The sequence below is a fragment of the Berghia stephanieae genome, chromosome 2, assembly GCF_034508935.2.
Source record: "Berghia stephanieae isolate SIO BIC M18660-M18661 chromosome 2, UCSD_Bste_1.3, whole genome shotgun sequence".
In the NCBI taxonomy this organism is placed as follows: domain Eukaryota; kingdom Metazoa; phylum Mollusca; class Gastropoda; order Nudibranchia; family Aeolidiidae; genus Berghia; species Berghia stephanieae.
The window spans coordinates 71,646,838-71,660,509 of NC_088361.1; the positions used below are offsets into that span (position 1 = coordinate 71,646,838).

The window sequence follows — 13,672 nt, forward strand, 5'->3', positions numbered from 1 at the left end:
GAAAAAAAAAATTATCTCATATATCAATGATGAGTAAGAAAAAGTGTTTCTTCTGTGTAGTACTAAACTAGTTGAAGTGGTCAACAGTTCATAATGATAAAAGAAAACACAGTAATGGACTCTAATAGTCTTAACTAGTGTCTACTTCGTGCGGCTGTGTAGATGCAAAGTGTTTTTATGTTTGTGGTCGCAACGTCACAAATATTTCTTCCAATATTATAGTCGAAGCTTAAGGCTTATAAATGGCCCTGCCTACAGTGTGAATTTGTTTGGTTTTCTCACGTTGCGACCACTTCTCGTAGTGTAAGGTGCACTTGTAGTGTTGTGATTGTTTTGAGATTGCGTTCTCTGTGACATGTTGTCAGAGAGACTTAGAGAATTTGGGAATTCTCTATGTGGTGAGGGCGGGACCTCGACCTGTGACCGCGTAGAATTTGGATCTCGGTCATTCGCTGGGGTTGTTTGAACCATGGTTGGTATCTCTGTCGTTCTGAAGTTTGGGGCGATGTCCAATAGTGGTGCCGGTGCTGGTTTGCTTGTGATTGCAGGGGCGTTTGTGTGAACAATTTGGTCGGAGTGTCGTCTCCATATGGCTCCGGGAGCTGTTTTGACTTCAAAGGTGCGTGTTCCCGTTTGGGCATGTATTACGCCGTGTTGCCATCGTTGGTGTCCGCGGTAGTCTCGGACCAGGACGTTGTCTCCGTTGTCGAAGTTCCTGGTGTTGGCAGAAGAGTGAGTACGAAGCTGACGGTCTTGACATGAAGATACTCTTGTATGAATGCTTGGTCGAATGATGTCTAGGTGAGTTCGCAGATGTCTGCCAAACATAAGTGATGCTGGGCTCTCGTTTGTTGTGGTGTGTGGTGCATTCCTATAAGCAAACAGGAATCTTGCCAGTTTGGTATGGATGGTACCCTTCTCATCTTTTGAAGCTTTCATAGCTTGTTTGAAAGTTTGGACCATTCGCTCAGCCAGCCCGTTGGTTGCTGGGTGGTAGGGTGTGCTAAGGGTGTGCTTGATTCCATTGACCTTTGTGAAGGATTTGAATTCATTGGATGTGAACTGCACACCGTTGTCAGATACGAGCTGTTCAGGTAAACCAAATCTTGCAAAAAGATTGCTCAATATATTGATTGTTGAAATGGATGTGGCGTTGGATGTTGGTATTATTTCGGCCCATTTGGAATGGGCGTCGACGACCACTAGAAACATTAAACCCATGAATGGTCCCGCGAAGTCTATTTGAATTCTTTGCCATGGCTTGTCGGGCCAGTGCCATGGGTGAAGAGGAGCTTTCGGTGGATCAGGTTGAACTGAAGCACAACCAGGGCACCCTTTTGTAGTTGCCTCGATTTGTTTGTCAATAGCAGGCCACCAGAAGTATCCCCTAGCCAAGTTTTTCATTTTGACTATACCAATGTGTCCTTCATGAAGAACACTTAAGATTTTTGCATGCAGTTTTTGTGGAGGGATGAGTCTATATCCCCAAAAGAGACAGTTTTGTTGCACTGACAGTTCGTTTTGTTTGTTGAAGTAAGGTTTCAGTTCTTCGTTGACTGTGTTTGGCCATCTGTCAGTTTGGACGTAATGTATGACTTGTGACAGTGTTTTGTCGTGGCGTGATTCTTTGGCAACGTTTGCTGCGTTGACTGGTAAGGACTCTATTACTTCTGTATAGAATAGTTCATCTGCTGAATCGGCCTCTTGACTTGAGTTTGTGGTGGGTAAAGGCAATCGTGAAAATCCGTCTGCATTAGCGTTTGACTTGGAGTTCCTGTATTCGATTGAGTAGTCGAAGGCTGAAAGGAAAATTGCATATCTCTGTTGTCTGGCTGCAGACATTGCAGGGACTGGTTTTGTGGGCGAGAAGATGTATTTGAGTGGCTGATGGTCAGTGATTAGTGTAAAGTGCCTGCCACATACATAATTGAAGAACTTTTTAACACCCCATGTGATAGCTAGAGCTTCTCTGTCTAGTTGGGAGTAATTCTGTTCTGCCTTATTGAGGGTTCTTGAGGCGTATGCAATAGGTCTTTCGTCGCCTTCTGGTGTGATGTGCGAGAGAACGCAGCCGATGCCGTATGGTGAAGCGTCACAGGCGAGTCGCAATGGTCGATCGGGGTCGTAGCGCATGAGGACTTTGTCCGAAGCGATCATTGTTTTTATTTGAATGAAAGCATGATCAGCTTCAGTTGACCATTCAAATTTTGTGTTATCCTGTAGAAGATTGTACAGTGGCTTCGCAATTTGAGCTACATTTTCCAGCCACTTGTGGTAATAATTTACAAGCCCGAGGAATGATCTGAGTTGTGTTTTGTTTGTTGGCTGTGGTGCGTCGATGATGGCCTTGACCTTGTTTTCGGTTTTGTGCAAGCCATTTTTGGTTATTTTGACACCGCAAAAGATAACTTCGTCTTGGAAGAATTGGCATTTTTCAAGATTGACCTTCAGTCCATACTCTTGAAGTCTAGCTAGGACTAGTAGCAGATTTTGCCAGTGTTCATCGTTTGTTTTCCCTGTGACTATCATGTCATCTTGGTTGCATTGAACTCTGGGTGTTCCCTGGAGGATTGTGTCTATTGTCTTTTGCCAAATTGCTGGTGACGAAGAAATACCAAACGCTAAACGGTTGAAGGAATACAGTCCTTTTGACGTGTTGATTGTTGTTACTTTTTGTGACGCGCTGTCTAAAGGGAGCTGAAGGTATGCTTGTCTCAGATCAATTTTAGAGAATGTTTGACCTTGTTCCAAAGTAGCTAACATGTCTTCCATTTTTGGCATTGTGTATTGCTCTGTGTTAAGTGCTGGGTTGACTGTTACCTTGAAGTCACCACATATTCTCACTGTTCCATTGCTTTTCAATACGGGTACGATGGGTGTGGCCCAATCCGAGGTTGCAATTTTTGTGATTATCCCTTGTTCTTCTAAGTTGTCTAGTTCTTTCAGGCGTACGGCACTGGTCTGGCTTTGTGGAATTTGGGAAGGGCTCCCTCTTTTAGATGAAGTGTTGCCTCTATTCCTTTTATTTTTCCAATTCCATCTGAAAATATATCTTGAAACTGAGCTTTCAATTTTTCTGTATTGAATCTATCTTTAGGTGTCGTCATCTGATGTATGCTCTGCCAGTTCAGTTTTATAGCGGCCAACCAGTTTCTTCCCAAAATAGGATTGCTGCCTTTGTCAAGTATAAGGAGTGGCAGTATTTTCTTCTGATTGTTGAGTTCTACATGAACTGAAATTTTTCCCAGTGGAATAATGGTTTCACCTGTGTATGTTTTCAGACGAACAGCTGTCTTTTCCAAATTTGGGAAGGTTTTGAATGTTTTTGTGAAGTCCCTCTTCGTCATCACTGAAACAGCAGATCCTGTGTCAACTTCCATTTTTGTAGGAATATTATTGATTTGCAAGTCTACCTTTATTTTTGGTGTGTTTCCTTCCATGTGAAACATTTCCAGTGTAAAATTATCTTCGGAAACATTGTCTTCATCTAGCTCGTGAACTTGTCGGGATTGTGAGGTTCTGTCTCCTCCTCTCCTCTGTTGTTGGCTGCCCTTCCTGGCCTGACACACTCTCTGAATGTGTCCTTGTTTGTTGCATGACTTACACACTGCATCACGGAGGTAGCAGTCGGCTCTCCTGTGGTTATTTTTCCCACATGATTGGCACGGTGGGTATGTTTGTGAGTTATGTCTTCTGTTAGTAGGTAAAGGCTGATTTGTTTTTATAATGTTGAGATCAGCTGTTGATTTGCCGGATGTTGTTGTGTGGATTTCCGCTGCATCTCGCTGGGCAGTTTCCATTGCAAGTGCCAAAGCTGTTGCAGATTCTAAAGTGAGATTTGGCTCTTGCAAGAGTCTCTTTTGTATGGTTTCATCGCGTATTCCGCAAACAAATCTGTCACGCAGAGACATTTTTAAATTGTCTCCGAATTTGCAGTGTTCAGCCAACCGTTTTATGGATGCTAAAAAATCAGGAAGAGATTCGTCCATCGCTTGACTGCGTTTATGAAACTTGAATCTTTCAACTATCTCAAGTGGAGGGGGGCAGTAATGGTTGGACAGCAGTTTGCAAAGTTCTTCGTAACTTTTACTAAAGGGAAGGTCGGGTGACGTCAAACATCGTAGTGTGTTGTACGTTTTAGCCCCGATGGATGATAGCAGAGTTGCTGTTTGTTTCTGTTCGGTAATGTCGTTTGCAACAAAAAACGCATCCAGTCTTTCTTTATAGTTTGTGAAGGACTCTAGTCCTTCGTTGAAGGTGTCGGGTCTTGGCATGTTGGTATGTACACGTACAAGACTGGAGAATGCAAGCTCAATAGTTGGTAGTAGTCTGTCAATAGATTATAGTTTTATGGCTTGGTAGAATGAAAATACATGTAAACGTTATTGCACTTATCTGGGTTCTAGATCCTCGTCGCCATTTGTAGTGTATTGTAGATTGTTAAGTAGAAAACGTCAACAATAGTCAGCCATTTTGGAATCGAAGTGATTCTTTTTATTCTTGAAATAACGTAATCGAATACTGATATTTGGGTACTCAGATATCCCACAAAAACATAAAGACAAAAATATCCAATTTGAAAAATAAAAACATATATTAAAATATAGTATATGAAATAAATCCATAATATTGTGAGTTCAAATCACCTAGACCGGGGGTTCCGTGAGGGCCATTTGATGAAGTAATTCAATAAACCATGAAATTATTATTTTTATTATCATCATCATCATCATTATCATCATTATCATCATCATCATCATCATCATCATATATTTATTTTTTCTTTTATGTTACTGAAATAGACGAAATCAACTAAGACATATTAAGACAAATCAGTACTACTTTTTAAGATTATTACATTACTGATAGCTTTTCCATCTGTGGAAGTGCTTACAATTACTGTGTGAAAATGAGAAAAACAATGGCCCCTTTTTCGTCTGTAAATGATCTATAATAATCTGGAGTAGATGTGTTTATAATTAAACAGTCACCATTACTATACCCAGAATAAAATGAGACTAGTCAGAACACCATAATTATTTCACAAGTCTTGTGTTTTTCTATGATCCATTAATTTTGATTTAATACCTCTAAACAAGAAATACAAATAAAATCCTTTGAATCTTCAGATCTGTCGAAAACAAGTCAAACTATGTACTCTACATAAGATCTACCACAACTGAATTGAAGTTGACTTCCCAGAAAGTATTAAACATGAGTCCAGACTCAAGAGACGGTGTGCATATCAAACGATGATTCCCACATCAAGATCAGACACCCTACTCAATTCCTTCTATCTGTCCTCTATTTGACTATGGAACTGCCTACTACCTTAGGCAGTGGAATCTGACAGCCTGGACTTTTTTCATCTTTTGATATCCCTTTGTACTCAATAACATCTCTTAAGCACCAAAGGTCATCATATCAAGTCAAATACACTTTATAAATACATATGACTGTTCAAACTGCTAAATAAAAACAGCACTGTTACACAGAAATTTTTCAAATAATTAAGCAGCAGTCCAATTATCCAATTCCACAAGTGACTTTCCAAGTCGGAACAACCTATCAAGACTATTTACATGTTTATTGTGGTAATTATAACAATAGCTATACAGGCCATTTTTTCAATTGTTTGTCTCAAACTTCATCATCCGTCTTTTTATAACATCTAATACTACATGTGTGTAAGCCTGATGATAGGAAGACATTGAGTGATCACACCCAATAACCACATATGTATAAATAAACTATCAATACTCCTTTCCCCGAAAAGAGGACAAATTAATCAAAGACACACAAATCTTATTTCATCATATATTACAACAATATTATACAATTTTAATCAACACAGCATTGAAAGAAAATAAACTATTGCATTATTATCTGAGCTCTCATTAATTACTCCTTGTTCTCCAAGATGTTCAAGGGGTAAAATATAACATTTTACCATGTAAAGGGAATGGGTGTTGACAGGCTTGATGCCATTTTTAATTAACAGATGTATTTGTTCATTTGGAGACATGAAATGATTCCATTGTTATTAATATCAATAGCGATATATATATCTTTCATTCCTTGAAAAGAAAAGAAAAATTCTTTCAATGTTCTGAAGGCCTGAAAATGTTCCAATGCATTCTGCCCGATTTACCAGTAGAAATTATATAGAGTGGATTCTGTGACAGACAGATCATTTCAACTCAGCAGCTGTTCCTATAAAGCAGTATTTCAATTACCAGCTTCAACTGTACTATGTCAATCCTTTATTCAAATACTTACATGTGATCTGATGACTTGTTTCGCCATCCATCCCAATGTTTCAATACAAAGGAAAAAAGATTCAACAAGTCTCTCTTTTGGACAAATTTAACTTTGCAAGTGGTAAAGTAATTACAAGCAGCCTCAAAGGCAGCTGTGAAATGCTCTGAAATATAAAGCAAAACAAATGGGAATTAAAATAAGCTTTGACATAAAAAGTGGTATCTTGATCAAATTTAAAGTGAAATAAGGCATAATGTGCAAATGTAAACTGCCTAGATTGATAATTTTGTCTAAACATTTGAGTCACGGTACAAAAGAGCTTTTCTGGACGTTGCTTTCTCCACAAAACCTCTGAGCAGCAGAAACATCCATCTATATTACAAATATGTGCTTACTCTCATTTTTTTTTTTTTTAAATTTAATTTGTAATGTTAATTTGATTATAACTGATACTGATTCGTTCTTGTACAGAAATAATTTTAAAACATTCAGAAATTCTTATTTTATGCAAGCACCAATATGAATCCAGTTGACAATTGGTATCAAAATCATAAATTATTTTTGTGACCTTTAGTTATCAAATATGACTGCACTTAACAGTTAATCAAAATTACCCAAAAATAGCTTCTGGATCGATCTTCGCAATAAGGGGTTTAAAATCAACTAAAAGACTCTTACCTAGTAATGGCGGGTTTCTGAAAACATTCATGAGAATTTGAATGAGGATTTTGGTGTGGTCAGCAGATGGTGATGAGTTGAAGCTTTTGACAACAAAATGTTGGATCTTGCCAAGCCAGGATCTTTTTTTATGATGAGTATGATCACAACACAGGCAGGACATGACATGACATATACACAGATTCATTGATGCAAGGGAGCTCTAATCAAGACACACAAAAGAATAAAGAAAATAGCAGTTGATAACAAAACACTTTAATACAAATTATCAAGAACTCTCATGTCCGGCCCCCCGGAAATATGAAAAAAAAATATCCTAAATTATGCGGGAGAAATTGCAAATTATGCGGGGGGAAAAGGCAATTATGCAAGGGAAATTACAAATTATGCAAAACAAGAAAAAAGTAATAAATAGCTGTGTAAATTTTTCCATTGCTTTATTTACATTTAACCAATTCAAAATTAAAGAACTACAACGCAAATTCAACACTTAATTTTTTTGTTGTAGCACAGACAAGCTAGGTGTCGCAGAGACGTTGTGCTAAGACTCCTGCGCCTGTCTGACAATATCAGATTGTAAACAGAAAAACTGCGCTCAGCATCAGCGCTGTTGATCGTGGTGTATATGCACCACTTGGCACAAGCAGCCAAAGCTGGCACTTCATCAGAAATGGACTGCCAAAAATGTGGCGCGTCAACAGAAGAGGTGATGGAGTTCTTCACCGCGAGGGGTCCAAGCTGCCGGGTGTACCTCTTGATCTCCTCCTCGGGTACAGTTTTCAGCTTTGTGAGGCTCTCAAGTTGATCCCAAGGTGGAGACAGGAGCAGCTTAGCAGGGTAGATCTCAAGAAGACAAATCAAATCGTACACTTGGAATCAGGGTTGCCAGATTAATTTCAGGCATTCTGCCAACTGGATTTTAAAAACCTGCCAAATACCACAAAAAACTGCCAAACCGTACTATTTATAGTACCCATCAGTTTTGTTAAACAAAAAATTCTCAAGGCCGATGCCATAATTTTTTTTTTCATTTCCCTTTTATTTTTTTTTTAAATCACTAATACATAAAAATTGCCATGGAAAACGTGGAGTAGACCTATACAATCATCCCTAGGCCACGGAAAATAAAATCTGCCAAACTGCCAAACCGATTTTTCTCTGCCAGACGACTTCAAATTCTGCCAAAAAAGGACATTTGGCAGAAAATATGCCAAATTGGCAACCCTGCTTGGAATTGGAATAGCCTCCCTTTAAAGTTAAATGGAAGTCACTGTCATGTATTTGGGAACATCGTCGGACTTTTTCAGTTTCATTTTTCTTCATACAATGGTCATAAATTCACGCTAAAAAACATATTTTGCATAATTATGCGGTAAAAGGTGAATTATGCAGCCGCATTACGGTAAGTGGCAAATTATGCGGCCGCATCGGTCGCGTTTTCCTGGGGGGCCAGTCATGTTATTGTTTTTAAAAATCATCACATCTTAAATGTTTTAAAGATGAAACCACTGTAATTTAATGTATTCAACATTTTTGTTGTAAACGTGACAATTTTTAGTTCCTTTGTCGAGTGCTTTGAGTCTCTGGTTGGATTAGGAGCGATAATATCTATTATTACGTAAACTAATCTTTCTTAAAAAGAGGCTCTGAGCGCATTCATTGTAAATGAAATTTAGATTAACAAAAAAAATACAATTTTAAAAAAAACTTTTATAAGACTTAAGTGGGGCTTCAAATTCTTAAAAATACTTCTGCTATGATATTGAGATTTTATTGTTCTCCTTGATGTTATAATGGCCCGATATCATTTATACCCCTATAATGCCAAATATAACAACACCATAAACAATATGTTCAGTAAATTTTCTTAAGTATACCTGAGCTATTGGGATCCACATTAATTTTATATCTCTAGTCAAATTCTTGAAACCTTAGTATTTTGAAATGGATTGTACATATATTCAAAACTTTTCAAAACAACCATCACCTCAAAACCTTAAGTTTGAGACAACTTAAAATGTGATGCCTTAAAAATTTAATTGAAAAAAAAATAAAAAATCTTGAATCATCTGTCAAAAGAAAATTTCAAACCTGAGTTGGGGTACTGTCTACAGGAGTTTGGCTCTTCATTTTCCTCTTCTTGGGGAGCCTGGTTTCAACAATGGCAGAGTATGGAAAGTGGCTCATGAAGTCCTGGGTAAACTGAGCTTCATAGTTTTCAATCAAAAAGGACGTGGGTACCTACAGAAAATGAAATATCTCACCTTTTTACTTTTTAAAATATACAGCTTTATTCATTCATTCTTTCCAAATACACAGCCGTTTATTACACTAGATATCTTTCACTTTAGTTTACTACTGCCTCACCCCCAATGGAAACGACCTGTCGTCGATGACGGGGAGACCACCGTGTGGTTACGTCATAACAGATGTCCATAACGTGAGAACTGGCCTATATTTATCCCTGCGGGTAGAATGCACCGCTTGGATTTCATTGTCAGTCAGGCTATAGGACAGATTTCGTAAAATCGTTCATTTTTACACTGCAATTGCTGACCATACACTTCTTCAATATTTTTCTATTTTATATGGATATAACGGCCACATTTTCATCTTCAAGACGCAATTATTTTCATTGATATCAAGAAATGGTGAGTATACTGTATTCTTTCTTGAAAAATGTATATTTTTCTATTTAAAATTAACCTGAAAAATATTTTTAATTGTTTCAAAAATTCAAATTGATGTTATCTGAGTTTTGTTACCCTAACACATGGTAGTAAATATAAGAGTAATAATCTAATTTTAATATAGCATTTATTTTAATGATTTGTAATGGCAGGTTTCTGCACAATGAACGTGTAAATACATCTTGTCTAATTCTTTGTTGGCTAACAAAATAGTCCCGTATTCAGACAAACTCCAAAGACATAAGAACACGAGTCCAATTGTGATGATAACGTTATTGTTGTTGTTTTTTGGTGATGATGATGATGATGTTGATGATGATAGCGCAGTAATAGTAGTAATAGTAGTAATTGTAGTAATAGTAGTAGTAGTAGTAGTAGTAGTAGTAGTAGTAGTAGTAGTAGTAGTAGTAGTAGTAGTAGTAGTAGTAGTAGTAGTAGTAGTAGTAGTAGTCGTACACACACACACACTCAGAGAGAGAGAGAGAGAGAGAGAGAGAGAGAGAGCGTGTGTGTGTGTGTGTGTGTGTGTGTGTGTTTGTGTTGTATAAAACTCATGTACGCAAATTTTTAGCATGGAACGATTTTTATTGCTTGTTCAGTCAAGTTCTCATGATTTCTTTGTGAAAATTGAACTTTGAACCTATAACTTTCACACCGATTTGCCATTCCGTCTTCATAATTCACACCTTCCCTCGATATTCTTCTACATCGCCCGTTGGTACAGTCAACGGGCGTGAGAAAAGAGGGTAGATAGATATATTATGACATCATCAAAAGCGATGTGATCAAAGGTGGCGGATGATTGTGTAACATCAAAAGCCCGGTGGACTGCGCTACAAGGCCAAACATTCGAGGGGATATGTGATTTGAGTGAGAGGGGCTTATTTGACTTTGCCGATGACCGACTTGTGGACGATTGAAATTATAATTGTCCTTTTTCAGCAGCCAATTGGAAATGGGTAATTATAAACATCTGATTGGTGCTCCATGGATAGAAAGCAGTTTGGAGGTCATGGGATGAAATTGCTGGAGAGGTGGAGTAAATTTGAAGTGAATTGAAAGTAATTTGGGGCATTGTCTATGTGTTAAATAAGACTCTCGCAGACTGGTGATACATCAATTTTTTTGGCCGCAAATTCTACAATAAACTTCTTTCTCTATCTTATTTTTGCTAAAAATATTTCAGAGTGGGTATATAGGCGGATTTCCATTTTGAATAACGGGCATTTTGAACTATATTTTAAAGGAAAATTATTACGTTATTATTATTAGCAGGCATCAAGGCGATCACTATTGTATTATTACTAACAATCAATAATATTATTATAACTCTTATTATTACAATTATTATTATTATCATCATCATCATCATCATCATCATCATCATCATCATCATCAATATCTATAATAACTAATGATTTTTTTTCTTTACTCAGATGAATGGTCATACTGAAAAAGAGCATTGTCTCAATGCAAATGGACTCTGCCGAATAAGCTGTGAAAGGGCTCAAATGAGATATGTGGTTAAAAAACATTTCATGCAAACTGCTCCAGAATTAGCAAGTGAAGTTCCACCGGTGAAAAAAAGAAAACAGAAAGTTGGTTAATTAGATGCTGTTTCTGTGACATGTAACAATCAGCTGTTCCTTACAATAATCGTGAGGTTTTACGTATGTTAATAAAAAGTATAAAAATGTGTTAAGATCTATACAAAGTTCCGAGGAATACTTATAACTGATCTTTACCTATGATTGTCAATTTATTTTAAAATAACAGTTCATTTTGATTATCTGATCATTAATCCTCCCCCCCCCCCCCCCTTCCGTCCTTTTCAATGGGTTTATCACGATTTTTTATTGTCAAAAAATGGATATTATTTATTTTTTACTATTATTATTATTATCATTATTATTATTATTATTATTATTATTATTACAGTGGTGATCAAGAGTAAGATAAATACACTGATATTATATGATTATTACTAGTATTAGTATTACATCAATATCACGTGTTTCAACTGATTCACAATGATCATTTCTGCTTTCCACTATGCTTCGGTTGTTCAATAAGCAGACCATTTTCAACAAATTTCCATTTTCAACAGTATTAGCTATCTGGTCGGCGTCCTTTTTTTTGTCGCAGAACTGGAGAGAGAGAGAGAGAGTGAGAGAGAGAGAGAGAGAGAGAGAGAGAGAGAGAGAGAGAGAGAGAGAGTGTGTGTGTGTGTGTGTGTGTTGGTGTACATAATACTAATTTATGCAATGTTTTACCACGAGACAATTTTAATTTTACCACCTCAGTTTAATCTCTCATCAGTTCTCTCTAACAACTGAACTTTGAACCTATAAATTTAACACAGCTATGTCATTCCATCTTCACGATTCGCACCTCATCGCGATTCTCTTTTGTGTTGACTCGTGGTATGGTCAACGGGGTTGAGAGAAGAAAATAGATATTGAGTGATATCATCAAAAGCGATGTGATCAAAGCTGGCGGATGGTTGTGTAACATCAAAGACCAGTGACTTGTCTACAAGGCCTATCATATTCATGGGTATGTGTGATTTGAGTAGGAGCTTTCTTGACTTTGCTGATGACCGACTGGTGGAATTGAAATTAGAATTGTCCTTATTCAGCAGCTAATTGGAAATGGGCAATTGTAAAAAGCTGATTGGACGCTCCATGGAAAGAAAGCAGTTTGAGGGACATGGAATGAAATTGCCGGAAAGCGTGGAGCCTATGGCGTGGAGTGGGGAGGAGTAAATTATATTGAATGAATTGATAGTAATTTGGGACGTTGGGAAGTTAAATAAAACTCTCGGAAACAGGTGATGAGTCAATTCTTTATTCTTTCTTTCTTTTCTTTTTATTTCCTTTCTGTCAGGGGGACATATAGGCGAATTCCAATTTATTTTTTAAACGGGCATTTAGAATGGTGTTTTAAAGAGAAATTATTGCGTTTTACCAAAATTAGCAGGCGTTTAGGTAATAGCCACTACATTATTTTCATGAAAATGATCATTATCATCATCATCATCATTATTATTATTATTATTATCGCATTTTAGTTGTAGAGTACATTTCTCTCACCGACAGTCGGTCACGAGGTCATACTACCTGGCGAGCAGGGGTCAACGAGCTACTGCCAGTACCGTCAAAATGCCATCAAAATGACCAAATGTAATCATTTGTAATTCATTTGCGTTATAATCTTTAACTATTGTTATGTATTATATTATTTCTCTGACACTTCATCTTTATTCTCATGTGATTTCTGTTTCTATGGGATAGAAGTACGTCAAGTTACAATGAAAACAAAAGCCCTCATATTTCAAATACTCATAAGTACACATAGACTAAATTGAATCAAGAAATAACACATTTATACAAACACCACCCCCCTCTAAATCCATACATAATACAGGGATAATACTGAACTTTTCACCCTACAAAAATCTTCAGTGCGATTTTTCTGAAACTCATGCAATGTGGTTTTGATTTACAACTTGTCAGGTCCAATTCCCCACCAACCAGTAGAATAACAAGTCTCTGACCACTGTTATCATACTAAAATCTGAGAAAGTCATCAAGTAATCATCACGATACTTCACGCTGTTGGTAACAAAACAAATAATACGATGCCGGCAATGTTATAGCCACAGTTCTGTCATACTCTTTTAAAAAAGGCCATTTTAACAAATTTGGCCAGAAAACTTGTCCTTCAAATATTGATCAACTAAAATAACCCTCACCTTGTCAAAAACTCTCAAACCTGGGACTTCCTTGCAGTTTTAAGTTTGAGAGTTTTAGTTAAGATGAAGTCTCAGGTTTTAGAGTTTTTGACAAGATGAGGATCATAGTATTCGATTGATATTTATTGAAGAACGAGTTTTCTGGCCAAAATTTAATTATTTTTCACCGAGTACAGAAGAGTTGAAGAGATGCAAACATTAAGAACACCGTGGGATTGAGATCCATTCTTATCGTAATACAGTATGTGTATTCACACAACAAATGACCAGTACAATGTAGTAATGATAA

General features: G+C 37.1%; 1 protein-coding gene across 4 annotated transcripts in view; it reads right to left on the minus strand.

Moving 5' to 3' along the window:
• LOC144965482 (testis-expressed protein 10 homolog) overlaps nucleotides 1–13,672 on the minus strand; it is a 52,497-nt gene that overhangs the window by 15,415 nt on the left and 23,410 nt on the right. For all 4 annotated transcript variants that reach the window (XM_078900863.1, XM_078900864.1, XM_078900865.1 and 1 more), the window contains 3 exons: nucleotides 9,031–9,180; nucleotides 6,940–7,141; nucleotides 6,280–6,424 (listed from right to left, as the gene is read on the minus strand). In XM_078900863.1, coding sequence (XP_078756989.1) covers nucleotides 6,280–6,424; nucleotides 6,940–7,141; nucleotides 9,031–9,180 — 497 coding nt within the window. The remainder of the gene's footprint in view (nucleotides 1–6,279; nucleotides 6,425–6,939; nucleotides 7,142–9,030; nucleotides 9,181–13,672) is intronic.